General features: G+C 39.6%; 1 protein-coding gene across 2 annotated transcripts in view; it reads left to right on the forward strand.

Moving 5' to 3' along the window:
• The window catches only part of LOC109036857 (uncharacterized), a 343,232-nt gene extending 320,266 nt beyond the window's left edge, over positions 1-22,966 (forward strand). For both annotated transcript variants that reach the window (XM_072304525.1, XM_072304526.1), the window contains exons 10-11: positions 797-856; positions 20,468-22,966. In XM_072304525.1, the coding sequence (XP_072160626.1) occupies positions 797-856; positions 20,468-20,554 (147 nt within the window). In that variant the 3' untranslated portion in view covers positions 20,555-22,966. The remainder of the gene's footprint in view (positions 1-796; positions 857-20,467) is intronic.
• The last annotated feature ends 1,431 nt before the right edge of the window (positions 22,967-24,397 follow it).

The following is a 24,397-nucleotide window of genomic DNA, read 5'->3' on the forward strand; positions in this document are numbered from 1 at the left end:
CTATTGTTTTGAACCAAACAATTTAAATCGAACCACTATCGAATACGATTTTTCTTTTTCGAGCGTTTCTTCCCACCTTATTGTCTTGAAACGCCTTTATAAGAAGGTCAATAAGACCTCCAATGCTGTTAAAATATCGCAACCTGAGCTGAAAAGCTGTGCCATGCATTTTCCCCAAAATGATCTTTGAATTCCTCTCCTTTTCATTTGGAATTGATTTGACCGGAAATTAATTTACTTTTCTTGAAATGGTTAACAGAGCTGCACAATCTTAGCCGTACTGAAATCCTTGTAGATCCTACCCAGAGACAAGAGACCCTCCACTGGCCTCTTGGCGACAAGTGGCAGCTTTTACTTTCGGGGATTCAACACTTCCTCAAGGACTTATAAAGGAGCAACAATCATCACTCTTTTTTCGGCTGTTGACCTACCTACATGGTGGATGATGAGCCTCGGGTGACGTCATGAGCCGAACAAGTAGTTTCCCAAACTACGGCTTGTTTTGGCTTGTTTGCAAAACGAAACTGCCAACACGTTGTTAAACATCAACCATGTAGGTAAGTCAACAGTTTTATGTTGATGTCCCGAAAGTAAAAGCTTCCACTATAGCCGAAATGCAAGTGGAAGGTCTCTCGTCTCTGATCCTACCGGATAGGTATGTCCTTAACTTCTGTTACACGTGTTGCGGTATTCAAAATTGAAGGCGTCTTGTACGTCGTAATTCTTTACTCGCTGCTTCTAAAAGGGTGTGAAAAACATGAATATGGGTGCTCAAACGTAACGTTATTTGTTTCAGCAATTCGACTCCCTGTGCAAAGCGGAGGTGACGTTCTTCCTGTCACGCGCTCTCCTGAACGTGAGTAAACAAATTTCATTAAAAACAATCCTTCCACTCTTATTTTATCGCCAATCCATCATCCATCGATAACAAGTTGAATGTTGAAAAATATTATGTGCACTGGAAAAAAAGAAAAAAAAAAAAAAAAAGAAAAAAAAACACGTTGGATCTAGAGTCCAGACTCTTGAAAACATTGAAAAGAAAAAGGACCCTTGATTCAATCAGATTTAAGCTTAAATCAAAAGGAAATCCGCTCAAATTAAGAGGCTTGGTTCTTGATTTAAGCTTAAATCTGATTGAATCAAGAGTCATTTTTCTTGTCGATGTTTTCAAAAGTCTGCACTCAAGATCCAATGTGTTTTTTTTTTCCAGTGTGACAATAAAAAGGTGTTGGGGGTGAATGACTGATGAAGATTGTATTTGTATTGGGAATTCACTTTTTAACAAAGAAAGCTCCGATGAAAATACCGAGTCTTCTTTTCCACGAAATCAATTGAGGGGCTTCGAGGTCAAGGCGCATAAGTGCAGTTTTTGAAAAACTTGAGTCTTTCATGAACTCCACTAGAACCTAAAAATTCACAACTAAAATCCAACTTTAAAGAATCAAAAAGTGAGTTTAAACTTCCCTCCTGCCATGAGGCTTTATGTAATTTTGAAACTTTAAAACAACGTATTTCTAAAAATAGCAAAAACTGCACTCATCCTCCAAGCTCCTCATTTCCAAGTCATTTTGTTACCCTGAAAATGTCATTTCACAATTATTTTGAGTTTTTCGGATATTTTTTTTTTCTTTTTCAAAAATACTAAACGATAAAGCAAATCCATAAAAAAAATTAAGAAATTCCATATATCTTTTACTTAATTTACCGAAGTCCTAGTGTCTGTATTCAATCTGTATTCATGATTTTTGAACTTCATTACACGAAAAAGTGACTTGATTCAACGTAGAAATGCTCTTTTTACCGACGAGAAGATTTCCATATCTATCAATAAAGAAAATAATGTTTGTTTAAAGAAGAAAATATGCTCATATAAAAAGGAAAGTCACTTACATCAAGCAAAACCCCGCTTTCATTCAGCTATTTTATTCTTGGTTCAAAATAAAGTCTTCTTGACGGCATACAAAAGAATGTTTCAGCCTAAATCTTGCCTCTTTTTTCTCTGATAAAATTCAAACATTATGCTAAACGTTATTAGATGCGGATGCTAAGGTTTAGTGAGTTTTTTTTATTACCGCTCTCTTTGAGCAGTATTATCTTGATTTATTTTGCGAGGGAAGCTCCGTACTCTAAAAGGATGCCGGTCATCCTTAATATGTTGGAGCGCCTTCAATTCCGCATGATACTGTGCAACACCTCTGTTGTGAAATAGTTGCTTGAGACGCCGTGGCACGTTGCGGGCAGCCGGCCAGCGCCTTCAAACCTAAGTGGATACTTCAAGCATTGCGCAATGCGTGAAGTATCCACTTAGGTTTGTAGGCGCCAGTGCACGTTCCTCGCTGGTAGCGCGCTGATCAGACGAGATTAGACGGATTTTGAAGGAAACTCAAAGTCGTGATTTGACTGCTCTCTTCGCCATCACGGCGGTATAGTTCCGTTTGGCAGAAATACGTCTAATTTTCATTTCAAGTTGTAAAATATTCGGGACGAACGACCATTCTTCAAGCGTGAACAAAAGTTGATCGAGTCGCAGCTCGATGCTTTGGCTCCTGTGATGAGGAACGAGAGAGAAAGTAGGAATAAATGGATTGCGGAACGAATGAGGGAATGAATTAATGAGTATCCAACGTAAATGCAAACTCGCAGCGTATTATCTCGTGTCTTGGAACTGTGTAAACTCCGCTGAGGGAGGGGTAACTTTCACGCTCATTTCATAAATCCCTCATAGACCGGGCACTGTCAAAGCGCTGCGAGCTGTTGCCAAACAGTTTTTTTTTTTTTTTTTTTTTTTTAAATTTGAGTTAAGTAAGTTGTAAGTTTTGTCAGGATGGGTAGGTTTAAACTAATCGATTTTCTTCCCTTTTTTCCATTATTCATTAATAGCTTCAAAATAAAGAACTATAACTAGAGTACCTTTATTGACAGAGTATGGCCATTTCTGTGCCGGATTTTCATTGGTCGCGTGAATATAGGCTGACACGATGTTCTTACGGCCGTAAATAAACAAACAAGATGTCTGTTATCAGCGAGCAAGTGTGAGGTTATGCACATCTTACATCCTCCTGTGATAAAGGCAAAATGCGATTTAACAGTGTGTTCGTGTGATTTTATGTGTTATATTCGTAGATTTGCTAATTGAAATTGTTACTGCCGTATAATTGAAATGTTTGTCAAATGTAGCTTCCTATCAATGTCACGGTGAGGCGCCATTTTGTTTGTTTATTTACGGCCGTAAGAGCATCATGAAGCCTAAAAACTCGTTGACCAATCAAAAAGCGGCACAGTTTTCCTGTAGTAAAAAGATACGAATGGCCATACTCTGTCTATAAAGGTACTCTAACTATAACCATTGAATAAAATTCAAAAGTAAAATCATAAAAATAATTATAATAAAATTTAATAACTATAATAAATTCAAATGAAACTAAGGATCCAGACAACAGAGATTTAGGATACAACTGTTAGATATGTACAATAATCGACTATAAAATAAGATTTTAGAGAGGCTATCCATGCCTTGGGTTAAAATTCTCTCGGCGCGGGGCGAGAGCCAGGCATTTCCCCCCGGCCCTCCCCCGCAGTTTCTAGCAGAGGCGGTTCCAGAAATTTGACAATACCGGATTTCCTCCATTTAAACCTATGCTAAATAATCGATCCTTGTCGGAGCACCTGGCAGTTCTAAGAATTGATACATTTCCATGGGTTTAAATGGAGAAAAGGCAATGTTGCCAATTTGCTAGATCCGCAAATGGTTTCTAGCATGAGGCTGACCTCTCTAGACAAGCACTGCTGGTACAAAACTCATGTTTCTAAAAGATTCATATTGGTAAGGAAGAACAGAATGTAGAGTATAATAGTGTGAACTGGCATCTAGGGTTGTAATTGATCGATTCTAATGCGGATTACAATCGCTAATTATTTTTTATGAGTTCATTTTGGCAGTCTTCGATTTTTTCAACGTGTTTAATGTGAATTTTTGTTTAAACATGAATTTTGCAGTTTAATTCTTGCCTTCTCTAAAGTTCCTCAAGGACTCAAATATGTCGTTCAGCATACCGAGGGAATCAGCACTGCATCGAAAATGAAAAATATTAGTGCAGAGCCATTGATTCTGGAGATGAAACTGGTGGCATTTGAATAGAGAAAGAGGATTTTATCTTAATCAGAATTTTCTTTGCGACTTTGGCTCGTAACATTAGTTTAAGTGATTCCAAAATTTTAAAAAAAGTAAAATGGAAAACTTGCTTTAAAAATGTATAAGTTAGGTGAGGGACAGTGGCCTCAGGATCATTTTAAAGCAAACTTTTTGCTACCAGATTTACTGATTAATTATATGTTGCCCCCGCAGCTTTTTTAATTAATTATACACCCATGCTTAAAAACAATAATGTGCTGTTCCCATATTTTAGATGAGAAGGCGTGAACTGAAATTCCTTTTTTAGGGTCTTTGACGTTATCTCAATTCCTTGGATTCTGATCAACTCTAGATGACTCTTACTGGTTCTAAAATGACCGTAATTGATGTTAAATTACATTAACTGCCTCTAAATTGGAGTTTCGTTTGATTTTCGAATCAATTTACTCAATTCAACGTCAAAATAGGTAAAGAACATTATTTTTTTAACGCAGTGTAAAGGAACTTTACCCTGTGAGGAATCTACAAATAAGACTTGTGTCCTTCCTTGACCAATCTCATGTTGAAATAAGAGGAATAAGTAAGCCGAACCATCAGGATACCCAAACCAGAATAATCAAACAACCAATTTGTTCGGGCCTTTTTTCGAACTTTGTTGAAATAGTTGAGCATTTCTAAACAGAGAAGGTTCCGCGAAGACCCAAAACGCACCAGCTATTTGTTTTATTTGAATTTCCTATTTTTCCGATTCTCTTTTCAATCTTCTCAGTTTATATATTCAAGTCTCATGCGTAGAATTTCCGTTATATCACGTTTTTGTTTTTTTGGGTTTTTTATATTTCCGCTGTACTTTATGTTTGAAAGGGTTGTAAGGGTGCTTTCTGTTCTTATAGACACGACACGTGCTTAAGGGGTGGAACGACTTTTTGTTTTAGTTTTGAAGAATAACCAAGGTGATGTAGTGTAAATGTAATTCTAAATAATGTAATTGTAATGTGTAATGTAATTGTAATGTAAATGTAATTCTGTAATGTAAATGTAATGTAATTCATTACATCACCTTGGTTATTCTTCAAAACTAAAATTAAATATGGTGTTGTTCAAATCAAACTTTATTAAGACTTTTTGTTTACTAAGAAATATCCCGATATTTCATCGAAAGAAAGTTTTCCGTCAATAACCAAGCATGTTGAGTTTTGAGAATGGAGCAGGTTTATTGCATAATTTCCTTCAAAGTACAAAATCTGATGCATATTCCTGCTTTCTTTTCTGCCTTTTATATGTAATCTTTATCTTCTCTCTTAGAATTCTATCATTATTTTACGAATCATCTCCCTTGGTAGAAGACTCGAACTGCGTATACGTTTGGATATACAGTGAGCATATATGCGTAGCCAGTTTGCCTTCAATTTTTCGGGTATGCAACATGGACATCCTAAAGACACGAATAGTTGTATGTAGAAAATTTCATTTCAAACTTAAATTTTTGCAGAAAAAGCACACAAGTTGTGCTGTAAAGCCCGCGTCTGCAGATAGATCAATGAATAGTTTTTTGAGAGCCTTCAAGATTTTATCAATGAAGGGTATAAAAAAACTAAAATGAAAACACGTAGGAAAAATTGAATATTGATCCAGTATTTATATTGTTCAAAAAATAAGCGACGAGTATCAAATGCTGATTTTATTTTAAAAACATTTCTAACTCAATATTAAATTTGTTCATTTAACCCTGGACGTGGTTGACCTAGCATTTCTTCTATTATAGAATCAGCATTTATACTTGGCGCACATTTTTTTAACATTTTAAATGTTTAAGCAACATTCAATTTTTTCCGTGCAGATGTATTAGCGCCTTTTACTTTTCTCTATTTAGCTACAGCTTGGCATTGCAGCTCCGCATGTAAGTCCCAGCTTGTCGCCAAACCGTCTTTTAGCCAGGGATTTATCTTAATAAAACATATTAAATGAAATGAGACGTAATTCTACGTTCAATTTGTCAACCCCGCATGGAGCGTGCAAATCCGGTGTATTTTAATTAATGTCTTTTGTCCTCAGTTTGTTTCCCATTCCACGGTTGCGCTTCAGATACATGGTGCTGAAGCCTGAAGCCCCGAGCGTCGAGGGGTGAGGAGTGGGCGGCTGCTTGACAGTAATATTGAATCTAATGATAATACGTGCACTGCCGAGTATAGAGGAAGTCTACATGCTATGCATTCACCATTCATTCGTGTGTCGCCTACGTGCCTTGAATTAGCACAGTGGTGCTTGAATGACAGAAAAATTAACTAAATTTGACCGTCCGAGAGAGAAGAGATCTCAGTCCAAGAAAGCAACATTTGTCAATTGTCTCAATGGAGATGTTGCATGTGTGAGAAATTTGCGATTTGACTGTTGATTCTTATGTAAAAGTTCGTGAGAAACACGATGGTGCCACTGGTTTTCTCTGAAATCAACTCCCAGGCTCATAAAAAGCTCTCAAGTTGAGGTCAAAATGGAAACGATATCCCACGCTCTCCTGAGAGTCCATCTCTACATCAAGACAACCTCTCGATGCAAACATAGGGAGCAAATACATTAGCAGGGCTGCCATTTTTTCAGTTTTAGAGTCCCTAAATAAAGTGGCAGCCCTGTCAATGTATTTGCTCCCTATCTTTGCATGGAGAGTTTGTCTCGATGTAGAGGTGGACTCTCAGGATAGCGTGGGATAACTTCTTACCTCACAATTTAGTTTCTCTATGATAGATTAACAACAAAAGAAAAGCGAACTTTTTTTAAATCATCCAAAACTGTTGGCTCCGATCAGTTTTCATCAATCACTGCACTTTGTTTCCCTTCAAAGTGGGGCCTTTATATAACTAGACGAATCTTCAATCATCCCTTCAACTATTAATGACAGAAACGTCCATACACAAGATGTATTTGTCCTTAATCTGTAATTAATTGTCAGTTGAAAAACAGTGACAGTGATGAGAAAAGATCACATTAAAACACGATTTCTAAGCCCCCACACTTATTGCTCTTATTAGTTTCCACTCACGGGCCAATACCGTGAACTTCGAAACGTTGGTAAGGGATGTTGGCAAGGAAACGTCAATATTTGGTAACAGGTGTTGGGGAGCATAATTTGCGGCGGAGCTGCGCTTGCAATATCGCGGAGTGTGGCTCGGAACAAAAGAGCAATTATAAAGAATTGTACAGTTATTCGTTTATCGTGTGTCGAGCTCAGATGCAGGTTTGATGTCAATCATTCGAAAGTTACCGAACGGGTATTGCTTTTATACTGTTGTGCTAAGGAAAAACGCCGTATAAACCTTCAAGCGTTTCCAAATTTCCAGATAATTTTTTTCGTATTTCCATCTAGAGTACCTGAAAATTTCAAGGAAAAATGTTCATAACTTTCCTCAAAAATACATGTTTAATTCCGGGAAATTTGGCGACTCTCGATTGTTCATACGGCGTTTTTCCTCAGCATGGCAATATACTGGCTCCATGCTATTTTCACGAATTTCATATAAAACTCAGATTTATTAGAAAGGTATTTTCGAGTTGGATATGTGAGAGAGGAACTTTTCTTCTGATAGAAGCCTCACTCTCTCTTCCTTCGTATTATCATATTCATTCCTATTTTCATTCTCATACTAATTCCAATTTCTCGTTCTCATCCTTTATACACTCGCAATGTATTCTGTGTACGGCTCTGTGGAGAATTCTCCATTAAAATCTCAAAAGTCGATTTTCCCGCACCGGGCTGAACTGGAATCGCTCAGCTGAAAAGTTTGTTTTCAAGGACTAACATAAGCAAGGTTCATTTTCTCTTCAACAGTCATGATTCATTGATAAAAAAAATGGTATCCAGTGATAGGCCACGATTTTAATGCAAAATAGGAGGACAGACATTTATCTATTTTTGGAAATCAACACAAAGGACTACTCTATCGAGTAATCTTACTCGTGTAATTTTCTCCTATTTTCCAACTTCAAAAATTTTCAAAGTTCATTTCCTCGTGCTAATGGATTCATCGAAAGGTGGCAGTGCCTTTGGTTTGATAACGCACCTTTGAATAAATGTATCAACCAACCAACCACATTTTACGCTGCGGAACTATACTTTTCTTGGTCCATTTATGAAAGCACATATCTGCAAAGAGAAACGTATTACGCAAATTCAGTCTTTAACATCGGTCTAAAACAGTAGCCCCTAGTTTCAATGTGTATTTTCATTGCCCCTGAGGTATAATAATCAAGAAATGGACCACTAAGAAAGGAACGAAAGTAAGCCTTCTGATGCATGTTTCTTAACCAAAATTTAACGTAAAACACGATTCAAGCAACAACAATAACTGAAATTGACCTCTAACTAAGATATTTAATGTTTCTTGGCTGTGAATTTAAACCTATCTCTTATGAAAACACAATAGTTTACGTACGACAGAACGCAAACTGAACATTACCGTGGCAGTCTCTGCAATGCGAAAATATGGCAATCTCAATCGTGACGCTTTGGCTCAGATATAGCAAATTGTTTACACTGTAAACAAAAAAGGGTGGGAAATGAAACATTTTTGATTGAGAAGCGTGCCAAAACCGTTGTAGTGCGCGATTTGACTTACGTGGAATATTGTGTTTCTTGTGACCGAGCAAAATTTCCCGTGACCACTGTAAAATTAAAAGGTTAATATCTTATCCAGGAATTTATTTCAGTAATTTCTGATGCAAGGATCGTGCTTTAAGTGAAATTCTGGTTAAAATCATGTATCAGAATGCTTAAATTCGTGCCTTGCCAAGTGGGCCTTGGGGCCTAGTGGGGATTAACCTATTTGCATGGAAAAATCAAATTTTATGAAACTATGACATTCTCACTGTTATTACCGCTGTTTAAAATGACCGATACAATTCGCAAACCGTAGAGTGAGCGTCAAGCTAGGAAGAACCTACGCTGGAGCGGTGAAATTACGCGTGAAACAACGTAGCAACAATCTTATCCATCTTCCTTGACTCCGAAATCTTGCCCGCAAATCGAGCATGATCCCATTTTCCGCGCGGACAACTAGCGGGGGATTTCCCCGCAAACATCCTCGCCAAAATGGAAATTTTTGCACAGAAATAGCTCTCTCCACCTCGCCCTCCTCTCGTGTCCTTATTATCTTCCTATCCATTTTTATTTTCCAACCGCTTCCATCCATTTTGTGCTGCGTTGCAGAAAATCACCGGATGAGGAAAAAGTGCAGTCGATTTATCTCCGGCAAAAAGACGCTGCGGATCTTGGTCAGAAAGAGTGTGGAACCGCTCGGTTTTGCTTTCAGAAACATTAAGCGGCTATGAAAACGAGACCAAGTGAGAAATAGAGAACCGTAATATAGTGTCACTCCATATTACGTTCTTTCTTGGGCACGACGCAAAACAGTAGCCGTCCTGGCGCGAGTTGAACCGGGCGGGTTGTTATGCCAAGTCAAACCACTTGAAAAGTGGCGCCATCAGTGCGAACAGCAAACAGCCCGAAACTAAGGGCAAATTTACATTGATGAACTTTACGCTGGTCACTTAATTGCAGCGGTGGCACCCTTCTTCCGTGCTCCGGGCCAGTTCAAATATTGTATCCGTGGTCGACCAAAAACCTCCCCCACCAGTCCACAAACCCCTCGACGTTTTAATTTCGACGCCGAAGGGAGGTGGTGAAATGAGTGGAACCCCCCCCCCCTTCTAAAGTGTGTTACATATATTTCAAAGACTTGGTATATTGCGTGGTGTGAGAGGCGAACCAATGCGCCTTCAATTTTTCTGTATGCAACACGTAGAACCCTTGAGCACTCACGGTTGTATCCAGGCGTTTTTATTCATGCATTTACGTTAAACCACAATGGAGACGTTGCATGTGTGAGGAATTCGCGATTTGACTGTTGATTCTTATGTAAAAATTTGCGAGAAACACGATGGTGCCACTGGTTTTCTCTGAATTCAATTCCTAGGCTCAAAAAAAAGCTCTCAAGTTGAGGCCAAAATGGAGGGGATATCCCACGCTATCCTGAGAGTCCACCTCTACATCAAGACAAACTCTGCATACAAAGATAGGAAGCAAATACATTGACAGGGCTGCCACTTTATTTGGGGACTCCAAAACTGAAAACACGGCAACCTTGCTGATGTATTTGCTCCCTATCTCTGCATGGAGTGTGTGTCTTGATATAGACGTGGACTCTCAGGTTAGCGTGGGATACCCCTCCATTTTGCCTCAACTTGAGAGCTTTTTTTGAGCTTAGGAATTAAATTCGGAGAAAACCAGTGGCACCATCGTGTTTCTCACGAACTTTTACATAAGAATCAACAATCAAATCGCAAATTCCGCACACATGCAACATCTCCATTACCCATTCCGCAAACCGGAACACGTGTTATTGAAGTGTACACGTGCTATTGACCTGAATATGAAGTTTCGCCCCTGGTAGAGAGCGATACAAATAGCATTTTTAGGGAGAATTTTAAGGAAGAGCTAACTTTATAACAAAAATAAGCATTCCGAATCAAGAAATGAACTTCCAAATCGAAACATTTATCCGTTTGAATACGATTCTCTCACGATTACAGATCGCCGGGGTGGGTCAGGAGTTGTTTTCCTCGCGTTTCGAGTGCTGATTGTGTGAGTGGACAGTTATAATATGATTGAAAATGGAGGACATTTTCGATAGGTTCTCTAAATATTTAGACCGACCCAAAAATCCGATATTCGTAATTCTCCGCGTAATGATGTTTGCCAACAGGGAAAGTCGCACAGTGGATTGAGTAAATTAAAAGGTCGGAGATGGAATTTTTAACTAAAACTGCGAATTTTGATGTTTATTTCGTCACATTTTAAAGTTCAAGGGGTGCTATTAGAAGAAAATTTCACGAGGAAACCAATGGACTCACTACCAGATCCTCGAAGTTTTGTATAAACGGAGTTATAAGCGTTAAAAGTTTCCAGACTTTGTCCGACCTCTCCCATTGACTCGGTCCACTGTGAGTCATATGAAACTCAGACAAAGCGTGGATGAAAAAACAAATATTTTTCAAATTCAGACAAGACAGAGTTACTGAAATAAACATAAGAAAAGTGTTTGACATAAACATTTAACACATCACTACTTTTCAAATGGCAGAAACCAGGAAAATTCAACTTGCTTCAAGTGAAAGCACTGAAAAGCCCTCTTTTTTGGTGGGGCGCAGGGTGTGCTCCCAATATGCCAAAGTCTCAGTCCACCGGTCACCTTCATATACGACTTGCTGTCACCCCTCATTTCTTTCTTTCTTATTGTCACAGTGCTTCGCCATTCTTAAAAATGACCCAAAAGAACATCCAGAATAAACAGTGGAAGCTATCGAAGTGCATCAGTCTTAAATTGATAGTATTACTTACTTTATTACTGCCATTCATTAAATCCAGCGTAATTCAGAGTCCCATTCCTGCCGAAGACGAAGTGACACAGTTTTTATCGAGGGTATGTTTTTTAACAAGGGAGCGTTCACGTCATCAGTCATTTCATATCGTGACGTTAGAATCGGATGTGGATCATCTGTCTTTGACCCGAGATTTGCACGCAAACATGATCCCTACTTTTCAGGTGAATAATGTGCAGAGCTTCAAAACCTACTTCACGGACAAACAACCGAAAAGTATCCTGTTTCTTCTCAGGGATTTTGACAGCATCACGAATTTGATTTTAGGTACTCAACATTTTGGAGTGAGCACTCGAATTGCTTCAAAATCCCCAAAACACACTTTACAAGAAAATGGTGTAAATAATGAAAGCGGGTCAACAAAATTACCGAACTATTGCATAAATTATGCAAACACCTCTAGCAGTACAATAAGAGACCCAAGAAAACCCTGCGACGAGAATCTGACAATTTTCGAACTTGATTTGAAGGAATTTTCTGTCCTTCCTGACGAAACTTTCGCTTACGTTTCTAGTTTGTATTTAAATAATGTGTGGAATCCTCAAAATCATCTCATATTTTCTCTGATGACAACGCAGCACCAATACTCGACCAACTACAATTTCGAGGAGCGACGCAAGAATTCTGTCACAAATCCTCACCTAATGTTCATTTTCAGATTCATTTGGCGTACGTTCAGAGGTCAGAAAACTTTGATTTGCCTACGCGCGGCCTGCTACCGTTACGATCCTTTCCACGAGACGATTAGAAAATATACTGGAGGAATCGAGGAGGATTTCTTCGATTTTTCCTCGTTCTCTATGAATGGGAAATCTGTCAGATTTCTCTTGACCGATTCTGACTCTTTTGGCTTACATTACAGCGATGAAATTTGCTTGAATACAGGCATGTTGTTTTTTGAGGTTGCGTCATCAATGGCTTCATTATACCTCCAGCTATACCTCAAGAACAACTGGCCCTTGATATGTACATGGGATTGAAATACGACGCAGCTTTATTCGCCGTTGAGAGCACCGTCAGAGTGGATCAGGATCTGGAAGTCTTCGAAGCTTCTGCCCCTATTGAAGCATGCCACGTGGTTATCCGGGTTCCTCGGCAGAAGTTCATACCACAGTATGTTGCCGTGTTTCGTTGCTTCTCGACCGTCCTCTGGATTTGTGTCATCGTAACAGTCTGCGTTTTCACCCTCGTCCATATTATTTGCGTCAAAATAGAAAGAGAAAGTTTCGTTCTCTTGTATCCTGAACAAGAACTCCACGATCAGGAATATCGATCCACGCTACTCGCCATTGTCAGATATATTCTGGGGATCGGCCAACCACGGATAGTCCTGGTGGAATCAACGACGGGCAAAATAGTATTTTTCATTTTCGTGTTTTCGATACTGATTCTGTCGACTCTTTTCCAAAGCGGGATGGTAACATTGTTGAGCACGAGAATCCGTTACGAGGAGATCGATACGCTCAAAGGCATCGAAGAATCCGATTTGGTCGTGGAGTCCCCTGATATCGGCCTGGATATGGAATTCCTGGGCGAGGAGCCGCAGTTTGATTGGCTCAAACAAAAGCTGACGGATAGCTTGAAAATAAGATGCGAAAACAGGTATTGCGGTGTAGAATCGGATTTCGCATTCTACCACACGAACGAATCCGTCTCCGACTGGAACGATTTTTACGATAGAGAGATTTACACGATCCTGGAAACTCGCGGTTATTTGACGAGAACTACGTCCATAGTTTCGAGGTTCAACAATCGGGTGTACTACGATAGGAGGACCGGAGATATGCACGAGTTCCATGATGTGTCCGAATACGTCATGAGCTATCCGCTGCTGTATTTCGTCGAGAGGAAGTCGTTCTTCCGGGAGGTCTTCAACGATGTTCTGACGCGGTTACTGGAGGCTGGCGTGTTTTACAGGAGTACGATTCGGTTACATACCGAACTCAAAGAGAACTTCGCTTTCGCGGAAAAGACGGGCGATACGGGGGAACCGAGGCCGTATTCCATGACCGATTTGAAGATAGCTTTCATTTGCCTCTGCGTAGGGTTGATGTCGAGCCTCTGTGTGTTCATCGCGGAACTATTCGCCCAGCTCTCTGATTGAGGAAGTTGGGCTCCGGTATGTCCTGGGATGAGGCGCACTGAAAAAAAAAATCTCGGTGTATTTACCAAGAAAAGGGTAAAATTACCAAGAATTCAGGGTTCTATTTGATCCCAGTTTTTTCTTGGTAAAATTACCATTTATGGAATTGGTAATTTAACCGAGAAATCTCGGTAAAATTTTTGAACTTCCTCGGTAATTTTACTGGACCTTGGTCAAAACGCCAATATTTTTTATCGACTGTGGTAGAATTACCGAGATATAATGGAAAAGTTACCGGGAATTGATTACCGATAAAAGTGGTATTCTTACCTGAAAAAACAGTAAAAATACCGGTTTTCAGGTAAGCTTACCAGTCTGTCTTGGTAAAATTACCAATAATTGGTAAAAAAAAGTGTGATGGTAAAGGTACCAACGGACCTTGGTAAAAACGCCGAAAATTTTTTTTCAGTGCGGTTTACCCGGAAGAAATAGTATGATTATTTATGGGTTTTTATTTTGTAGGAATTTAAACTGCAAACCCCGAGCATTTTCTAGACTTTTGAGCAAGTTTTTCATGCGAAATTGAGGAATGGGACACTAAACCAAGAATGAACTTGCGATTACTTTTTTCCTAAGGCAAATTGGATTACGTTTTGCAATAAGGAACCACTATCTCTTGCTCTTCCATAAAAGCCCCTCTCTGCATGGGGAAATTATTGGCACATACCTCGTTTCTTAAATGAGCCAGAAACAGTAGTTCCTCGTTGCAAAATGGGGTTTCAGGACTTTCCGACAACGATTTTTTGTCCGCGCACCTGTTTTGTCCAGTATAGTTTACGTCAACGCGTAAAATAAGGGTTGTGTGGAAAGAAACTATTCAAAAATGAATAAAAGAGGGGAAAACCCCAAAAAGCACGCAATCATTAGTTTTAACCCGTGCGTACATCGATCTTTTAGAATTAAATACGTCTAATTTTTTAGCGTTTGGTCGCGCGTGCACCGCGCTGCAGCACAGTAAACGCACAAAATATAAAAGAAAAAATTAAAGTGCTTTGGGAATCATTAATTTTGACACGGAACCACCTTAATATTTACAAAACACATTTTATATTTACCTACCTTTAATACATATTTTTTTTTCATCAATTTAAATGAGGGAAGTCCATGCAGAGTGTGCAAAAATTTCAAAATCATGGACTGAAAAACGCCGAATCCGCAATTTTAAATATTACAGCCAAACACAGAGCGGAACGGCGCGCGGCGTGCCACCGGCGCGGCGCAAGACGCGCACCAACACCTACAAACCTAAGGGGATACTTCACGCATTGCGCAATGCTTGAAGTATCCCCTTAGGTTTGTAGGCGTCAATGCGCGTTGGCAGTTGGCCAGCCGCGCCGCAGCGTGCCACGGCGCCTTAAGCAACTATTTCACAACAGAAGTGTTGCACGGTATCAAACGAAATCGAAGGCGCTCCAACATTTTAAGAATGATAGGCGTCCTTTGAGAGTACGAAGCTTTCCTCGCAAAATAAATCAAGGTACAACAGCACGAACTCCCCTGCCGAAAAAACGCGTGGACATGAACTACTAGAAGAACCAGGTGTACGGACAAAAAATCGTTGTCGAAATGTCCTTCAACCCAAAATGGATTTCAATTAACACACGATAAGAAAACGTAACTCAAAATCAGAAAAACACGTACTTCAAATCCGCAAATTTAAAACGACCCGGTTTTACGCTGAACCGAATGACGTCACCCGGCACCAATCAGAGGCGAGGACGGGTTTCTATGACTTCCGTCAAATGTATCTTTTACTCCACGTATATAAACACATCAGGAAAGACAAATCTATACCCTCAGAATCAAAGAATCGAATCTCATTCGGGTTGTCTGTAGTTAAAAAGCAACAATTCCACGTTTAATTTCGTTTTATTTTGACAATCATTACTGAAAAATGAAAGGAGATAGCGAGCGATTTGACTGCCGTAATACATTACTTCCATAATTCTTCCGCCATTCCGGCGGGTTTGAAATTCCTTCAGACTGTAGAATTTTTTAAAAGCGGGCTGGTCAGGGATTCTTGCTCGAAAAAAACGCAATTCATCATCACGCAATATACTTGTAAGTTACTTCCCAATGCGCTCATCGTGGTTTCGAGCCATTTTCTTCAAGTAACAACTGGATTGCATTTTGCAAAAAGGAACCAGGAGCATTGCAATGTTGCTGAAATTGTGCATCTTCTTTTGTCTTGGAAGAAAAACCTGATTTGCCATTAACAGTTCCCATTTTACTCGCTGAAAACTCTAAATTTTAAATGAAAATCATTATGTAAATTTCATGTTTTTTCATGGTTTCAGTAATTTTATTGCAAGAGTGAAGTTATGAAGTTGCACGATCTTAGCTATGTTGCAATGCTTCTGGTTCCTTTTTGCAAAATGCAACCCAACTCATCCTGTGCTCTAGCTGAAGTTTGCAACAGGCTCATTGCATCCACCAAATGAATTGTAAATGCTACGAGATATCGTCTAGCCATCTGTACTCTACAGTTCTACTGCGTCAAAAATCAAGTAGACTCGTGATAGAACCCACACTTCCGGCAAAATTCCCCACATCTTTCCTTCGGCGCACGGACCATCCGATTTAAATTAAATCGTTACCAATATCCATAGAGTACATAGAGTCGTAATGTAATTGGGAGAGCTGGCGCCACTTTTAAGCATTTTCCATGTCCCGAATTCCGAGACTCCTGTGTGACGCCGGGTCACTTTTTCGATACATAATCGATTGTTTGCGATACACGGGTACCCGGCATCCGATGACAACAACAACAACAACAACAACAACAAATGAGATAGGAATCCACCATGTATTCCACACCGCCATTTTGGATCGAAAATGTATCGATAAAGTGACCCGAACTCGGCGCTCACCGGGCTCGGAACTCGTCGAGCAGAACATGGCGCCAGCTCTCCCATTTACATTACGACTCTATGTACTCTATGCCAATATCGCAGCGTCTGAAATATTTAATCTCCCCTCAAAAGAAAGGAACTTTCACGCGGGGCGCGAAATAAGTTCTACGTGCGGAACGGCAATTCCAGTGGTAAGTGGTAGCGGAGATGCCCTTAATGCAGCTATTACTCTAACTGAATCGACGTTTACAGCCTTACAAAGTGCTAGGAAGCACCCTCCCGGGGGGGGGGGGGGGAGGGCGAAGGTAAGGACTTTAAGAGCTAGGAGCTGCGAAGAAGCAGAAATGCAGGCAAGGTGAAGCTCGAGATCCGGAGAATGCAAATCCCTGAGTTTATCTGGTATATTCCCGGCCTAAGTGGATTTCGCGGGGCTCCCGCGGGAGAGAGGGGGGGGAGGGGGGAGGGTTGTTGCATTTGCATATTGGAATGTGAAAAGAATCTATTATCCGTGGCTTTGGACCCTCGGCTTCGCGTGTCGGTGCAGCGTCTCTGACTTGCAAATTCTAAACGTAATTTTAAGTGAGAATTGCATTGCTTTTCTCTCTAATGGTTCATTGTGACAGAGGGGCCCGCCGGAATGGGTATATCGTCACCTTCCGGCCGAAAAAAATGGATCAAGCATGATGATTCTTGAATTTGCCGCAAATAACTTTTTTTTATCTTGCTTTAAGCTGACTTTTTCTTGATACAAGAAAAATAATGTTCAGGTTAAGCAAAAAAGTAGCTTATAATTAACCAGAAAAATTCTTGATTTAAAAAGAACTACTTCACGGCGGCAAATTTAAGATTCTTTTCTTTCGATGTATCGCAAGCACTGGAAAAAAATTACATTGGATCTTGAGTCCAGCCTCTTGAAAACATTGACAAGAAAAAAACTCGTGATTCAATCGGATTTTTGCTTGAATCAAAACGAAATCCGCTTAAACTTAGAGGCTTGGTTCTTGATCAAAGCTAGATTCTGATTGAATCAAGAGCACTTTTTCTTGTCGATGTTTTTAAGAGTCTTAACTCTAGATCCCATGTGTTTTTTTCCCAGAGAGCGTCATGCGACGTTTAAAAGTTTCCGCCGCTATTCTACTTTTTGCGGAGAAATTGCTCAACGAAGCTGCCCAAAGATTTCGCTAGGTATTCTTCGCGCTGCCGATCAAATGCAATGAAGTTTCAAGCAGATGCAACTCTGAAAGAATTGAATGAAGAATTGTCTCAGAAACGTTCAAAATTTCTCTGTGAAGAAATGAAATGGCTGCGGAAATTTTCAAACGTCGCATGGCGCTTGTGGTAGTTTTTGCATAAATTTGCTCAGTTTTGCGGAAGAACTCTCATTAATGAAAATTCTTGGCCATATTGGTTTGATGTTGGAATCTGAAGATTGGTAGTGACATTTTTTTGGTATTTGGAGTGTAGCCGAGTGCTAGAAATAATGTAAAATTTTCTTTAAAAAACTTACAGTTTATTAACAAACTTAGACCGAAGCTTTTCGAAGCAAACGCTTCATCGTCAGGGTAACAAAATCGATATCACAAAGGCCATAATTTAATTTCAAACAAGGTAACAGATTTCATTAATGGTAACAATTGATAACAAGCTATTATTGATACAAGCTTGATACAAGCTAATAGTACATGTATCAGAATGCTGAAATTCGTAACTTGTCTAGTGGTCCATTGGTGAAACTGTAATCTTCATTCCCGTTTGTGACACTGTGAAGGCCTAAAATACGGGAACCAATCAAAAATGGATTCGCATTGTCTTAACTCTCCGTATGAAGGGACTCTACGTGATGCTTTGTGCCTCACGCGTCATGCGTTACACTTTTCTCTTACGATTTTATATTATGATGCTTATTCGTACCTCACGCAGTCACGCGTCATGCGCAAAGACATTGAATAGAGTAGACCGTGCGCTGTGAAATGGAGCGGTGGCCACTTCTCTTTTATTCGCATGCCGCACCGACCGATGAGTGCGGGACACCGAAGCGGCACCGGTGAGGTGAGTGAGCCCCAGCCGTCCCCAGCTCGCGGTAAGCGAACAGTGCGCTTATACGAGGCTGGTACGGTTCGGCTCCGAAATCTGTAATTATTAATTGATTATTGCGAATATTTTCGGCTGATCTGTTCTTTAATTATAATCAAATGTTTCTGTGTGAAGATGTGTTTTAGTTTTCATGATTAAACACCACACAACTTTCAATTTATGGTATGCTTACATGAGCAAATTCTTGATGAACCGGGCAAGAGACAAGAATGATTATGTTCCGATGATAATTTTTAAACTTTGACTACATTTAGCCTTAAGGAACTACTATTTTTGGTTCATTTGTTTTATTACCTATCTACACAGGAAACTAATACACGACATAACAACGGATCATGAACTAATGGCACATTTTGTTCTTCCTAAAATGAGCCAGAAATAGCAGTTCTTCATTGAAAATTGTAGTCAACTTAGTGTCTTCAATTTCAAAATAGTGTTGTTTCAGTTTGTGATATTTATTTGTGATAAATGTACTATTAAGTAAATGCCCTCAGCATTTTGCTGAAAACATAGCATGAGTGCTGTGTTTTTTTAATTTTAGGTATAGAGGAAAGTAAGGACGCATGATAAAAACTCATTTCATAGAATTCACTGCACTGCAATGTGCAGAAAAATTGAGGCACTGGGTGCAAGAATGGCACTTCTGGGTTGCGGTGGTTCAAAATCTCTACTAATATTTCATCAGTGAAGGAAATTCATGGATTTCGTTGAAATTTCTACCGAGTTATTTTTCATGATTCTGCAATTTTCTGTGAAAAAATCCTTGAAATTTACCATTAGAAACTACTCTACTAAACAAATGTGAGCGACATAGATTCTGGATCATCGTTAAAAAGAAGTGCGTGCCCTTCTCGAGCGCAGCGACTTAATCACAGAGCCGCCTAAAAATGCAAAGGAATTAAAATCAATTACTTACCCATACTTTTTGAAAATAAACAGTATCCACGATCGCCAGTCATAAACAAGTGACTGAAGTATTGATTTTGAAATTTTTGAGCAGATTAAATAACATTAAGTTGCGACTCGCAAATTAGTTTGATAATAATGCTTGAACATTATCCTTTTCAGTGGAATAATCTTAAATCTTGGTACTTTGAAACTGCCGAAATCGTTGCCCCTCTTTTTCAGCTTTTCATCAAATCTATCTCTTAGATCAAGATGGACAATAGCTTTAAGTAACTCTCTCGTAACTTTTATATGCCTTTTTATGTACAATACATAACACTATTCCTCGTGTTTACCCTTGATTTATATGATTGACCTCATTTTAAATCCTTTTTGTACCTTTTACAAAATTACTTCTTATCCACGCCGTCATCTTTACAAGCTGCACGCATTATAAGAACATCTGTCTGATACGCAGGTCACTTTCCTCATATTTTCAAGTATAAAGCGTTTTTTTCCGGTCAGTAATGACTGTAGAGAGACGAAAATTGTTCAGAGTAATAGTAAATTTCATGCTATTAACATGTGGTCCTTATAAATTTTGCCGAAAAATGAAGTGGAAACGAGTAATTCGCGAAAATCCGAGCGCGCAACAAATTTTTCCAAGTACGCGCAACGCCGGCTCATGCTGCGTGGGGCTCAGTGGGGCTCAGTCGCGAGCTCCCACCCCGCCCGCCCATTACGGAGTCCCGCCGAAGTTGCCTCGCTCAGCTGACACGGCGGAGATAGGGAGTGCACGGTCTACTCTATTCAATGTCTTTGGTCATGCGTCACACTTTTCTCTTACGATTTCATATTATAGAGTAAGATTATAGCGTATGATGGTATTCAAAAGCAACTAACTTGTGTGTTTTTTCCTCTTGTGTGCAGGTGGTGGCCCTGTTCGGAGTGATCAAGTACTACAACATGCTGCGGGTGGGCATCACGTGGAAGAAGGCGGAGATGATCGAGCTGTGATATAAGGTGGGCACTGCCACCTCGGTGCCGAGCCCGAGCGGCGCTCGAACCCTCAGCACCAGCAGCAGTGCCTCCTCCTCCACCTCCACCTCGGCCCACTCCCAGTGCCCCTGCGACAGTGTATGATACCGCCCTCAACGCAGCCTCGCATCTCAGATTGCTTCCAGTGACAAAGCAACTATTCACGCGTTGCGGATTCTAACTCACCCGAATCCGCTCTCATGAACTCCTAGTGGCCCTGCACTGTGTACAATACCACCCTCAACGCAGCAACTCCCAGTACTCCTGCGAAAGTGTGGGATACCGCCCTCAACGCAGCTTCGCATCTCAGATTGCTTCCAGTGACAAAGCAACTATTCACGCGTTGCGTATTCTAACCAGCCCGAAGTGACTTTGATCCACTCTTATGTACGCCTAGCGGCCCTGTACTGTGGATGCTACCACCCTCAACAAAGTTTCTCCTGGTGCCCCTACAACTGTGTATGATACCGCCCTCAACACAGCTTTGCATCTCAGATTGCTTCCTGTTACAAAGCAATTATTCACGCGTTGCGGATTCTAACCCGCCCGAAGTGACTTTGATCCGCTCTCATGTACTCCTAGTAGCACTGCACCGTAGATGATACCACCCTCAACACAGCTACTCCCAGTGCTCCTGCCACAGTGCATGAGACCGCCCTCAACGCAGCTTTGCATCTCAGATTGCCTCCAGTGACAGAGCAACTATTTACGCGTTCCGCGTTCTAACCCGCCCGAAGTGACTTTCACTTTAACCGCTTCTGTATACTCTTCATGGCTCAGCACCATCAACACATCTACTCCCAGCGAGTCCCATCCCAAAAACTCCAGATTCGTCTCCACACCCCTCTCATTATTCCCACCTTGAACCCCACCCGTACATCACAAGCTCCTCCTCAACCCTTATCCTCATCTTGAAAAAAAAAGGTTTTTCACGATCTGACAGTCTGAGTCTGACTTCGCTCTTACGTGCTCCTCACGGCCTACAATCAGTAGATGATACCACCCACAACGCTGCTACGAACCCTGGATTCTACTCTTCCTGCCTCCAACTTATTAAGTGCCCGCTGCTTCCTTTTCCTTGAGCCAAAGACTTTGAGTTATTTCATTTTTGAGAAAGATAATTAAAATTGCATGAAAAATTACTATTAACGTAGTATTCATTGAACGTATTTATATTACAGGGAACTATGAGCAAACGAATAAAATATTCCATTCAATTTATCATTTGCACGCAGTCCGGTTCTGCATAATTGGACTGCATTTTGCAATTTGGAACTATAAATTCTGGCTCTTCTGGAAAAACACTTATGTGCATAGAGAAACTAATGGCACATAAGTTGTTTTTAAACCGGGCTAGAATTTATAGCTCCAAATTGCAAAATTTAGTACAATTAAGTACAATTCTGAGACGACTCGTGCCGACTAATAATTGGAAACAATTGAATTAAATCCAAATATAATCCAGAAAATACTCGACCCCTCTTTAGGTTGCCACAGGGTAGAATAATTTAACTCAATTAAAATAAAAACCAAATTCATACGTATAGATTAACATTACCTCTACTGAATAATCTTCTCCATTAATTTACGTCACAAGTAAACTGATTATTCCCCTAAAAACCTCTGGTTCTCTTTTGCTGGGCTGGATGAATTATTTACAAAAATTAATCAATGCAACTGTAAAATATCGGCAGTGAAACTACCAGACCACGTACCTCCTTTGCTGTACTCAAAAATCTTCGTTCCCATTTTCATTTTTGTAAAGGAGAACAAATTAATATCATTCCTTGAAGTATCCACAGAGTTTTCTTCGCTTTGATAAAAAAAATCAAGGAGTTTTTCAAGAACTGATGTTGAGTAATTTTTCATTTAAAAAATAAATTATAACAGGAAATCTGCAACGTCACAAACCGAGACAAATTGTTTGTTAGTTTCATCGTCGATATACAGGTAGAAAAAAAACAAATAAAAAAATCATCAAATCATTAAATTAAATAAAAATATAAAAATTTATCTGGAATATTTTGATTGCTTATGAAAAACTCTCTCATTGTTCGTGGTGCGTAGCGGAGACATGCAAGCTTGTACCTGGTCTGTTTAACTACAATATTCCTTTTGATGAGACATAACATGTCATCACATTCAGGTTATATTAAAAATAATTTGTTTAACGTTCATATAAAAAACTAAAACGCTGGTCGAGGTACGTTTGGTAACGAAACTGACACATCAAAGTCCATGGTATTTTTTACAAGAGGACGGATTGTGCGCATGAATAGTTGCATATAGTTTTTATCATTTTATATCTCTGTTAAACTTGTAAATAATTAGTGTGTTAATTGTATAGACCAGACTGTATATTACAATAAATTGTAAGAAATCATATTTAAATGTGGTCTCTTTATTTACGTATCACGATTCTTTACCATAGATTTAAATGACATAACAATCGATACATCGCAATTCACGCCCTGCCACTGGACAAATCGTCGTTTCCAAGACAAGGGAACGTAACTCAATTCCTAGGTTGCAAACTTGATTAAAACGGATACATTCTTATAATTTTTTTTTTTTTTCTTTTTTTTTTTATATTATAAGAATGCATCCGTGCAATTTTTGTCCAAAAATTTTCCAATCATTGCATTAAATGACACCGCAATCACACGCTGAATGTGGGAGCTGAATGTGGCTTGAATGTGGAAGTCATCGGCCCGATGCCTGAATTTGGCGCGTGACGCGCAAAATTCAGCAACGATTCTCAGCAACCATCGGACCAATTTTGAATTTGTCTGAACTATTCGAGTAGATTTGATTCACATCTGGAAGAAAATATCTCGAATTTGCTAAATTTCAGCCGTTGGGCGATGACTGTTGACTTCCACATTCAGCTGCTAAATTTAGCGTCTGATTGCGGCATCAGAGGAAAAATCGATGTTTGCAGTAAAAAATCCCCGGAGATTCTCCTGGTAAAAATCGGTATAAGCGGGGAAATATGACAAAATTTAAATGGAGTTACGCTCTTTCGTGCGAGAAACGATGAATTTTTTCATGTCTCTGGTAAAATTTTAGGGTGTAACTTTAGAATTGGATCCTTGCAAGTGATTGAAATAATTATCACTGCAAAAAAAAAAAAAAGTTACGAGGAAAATATTCCACGTTGAACAGTTTTTAGACCGCTATGCCACCGATAATCTTTTTAAGAAGTAAAGCTGAACTTTTGCTATTTCAGTTAGTCAAATAGTGGAAGGAGATCCACGCGATGTCCCCTCCACAAAATGGGACTGGCGTACCATCCAAATGCGTTTTTGAAGAAATAATCGATCCCCAGTTTAAAGTACATCGATTCTTCCGAGAGTCAAACAGAGTCGTGGATCTAGGTTTGTGAAACGTTGTATCAAGTAAGCGTAAAAACGACGATTTCAGTTCTCTGGGAAAATAAAAATTTGTTCGTTGTAAAACACGAAAATTTGCTCAGTCCCAGATTTAACCATACTCTCATAAGGCAAGCGGAACGCGCCAATTTTTCAACACGGAGGGCGCGAATTCCTTACTCTACTTATGTGCGAGTTCGTTTGGCAGATTTTCCAATAGGTCCAAATGTTTTATACATGTGAAATTTTGATCAGAAGATATACATTGTGATGCGCAACTTCCCACTCTGCGAAAAAATAACTTATCAAGAAAAATTGTCGGAAAGGCACAAACAAACGCAAATGGACTTTTGGAGCTCCATTTCTATGTGAAGTTCAAACTGAAGTGAAATAAGGGCAATCTCTGATAAAATGTTATCCAACCATAAAAAACGTATAAATATTGGCCAAA

The sequence above is a fragment of the Bemisia tabaci genome, chromosome 9 (assembly GCF_918797505.1).
Source record: "Bemisia tabaci chromosome 9, PGI_BMITA_v3".
NCBI classification, from domain to species: domain Eukaryota; kingdom Metazoa; phylum Arthropoda; class Insecta; order Hemiptera; family Aleyrodidae; genus Bemisia; species Bemisia tabaci.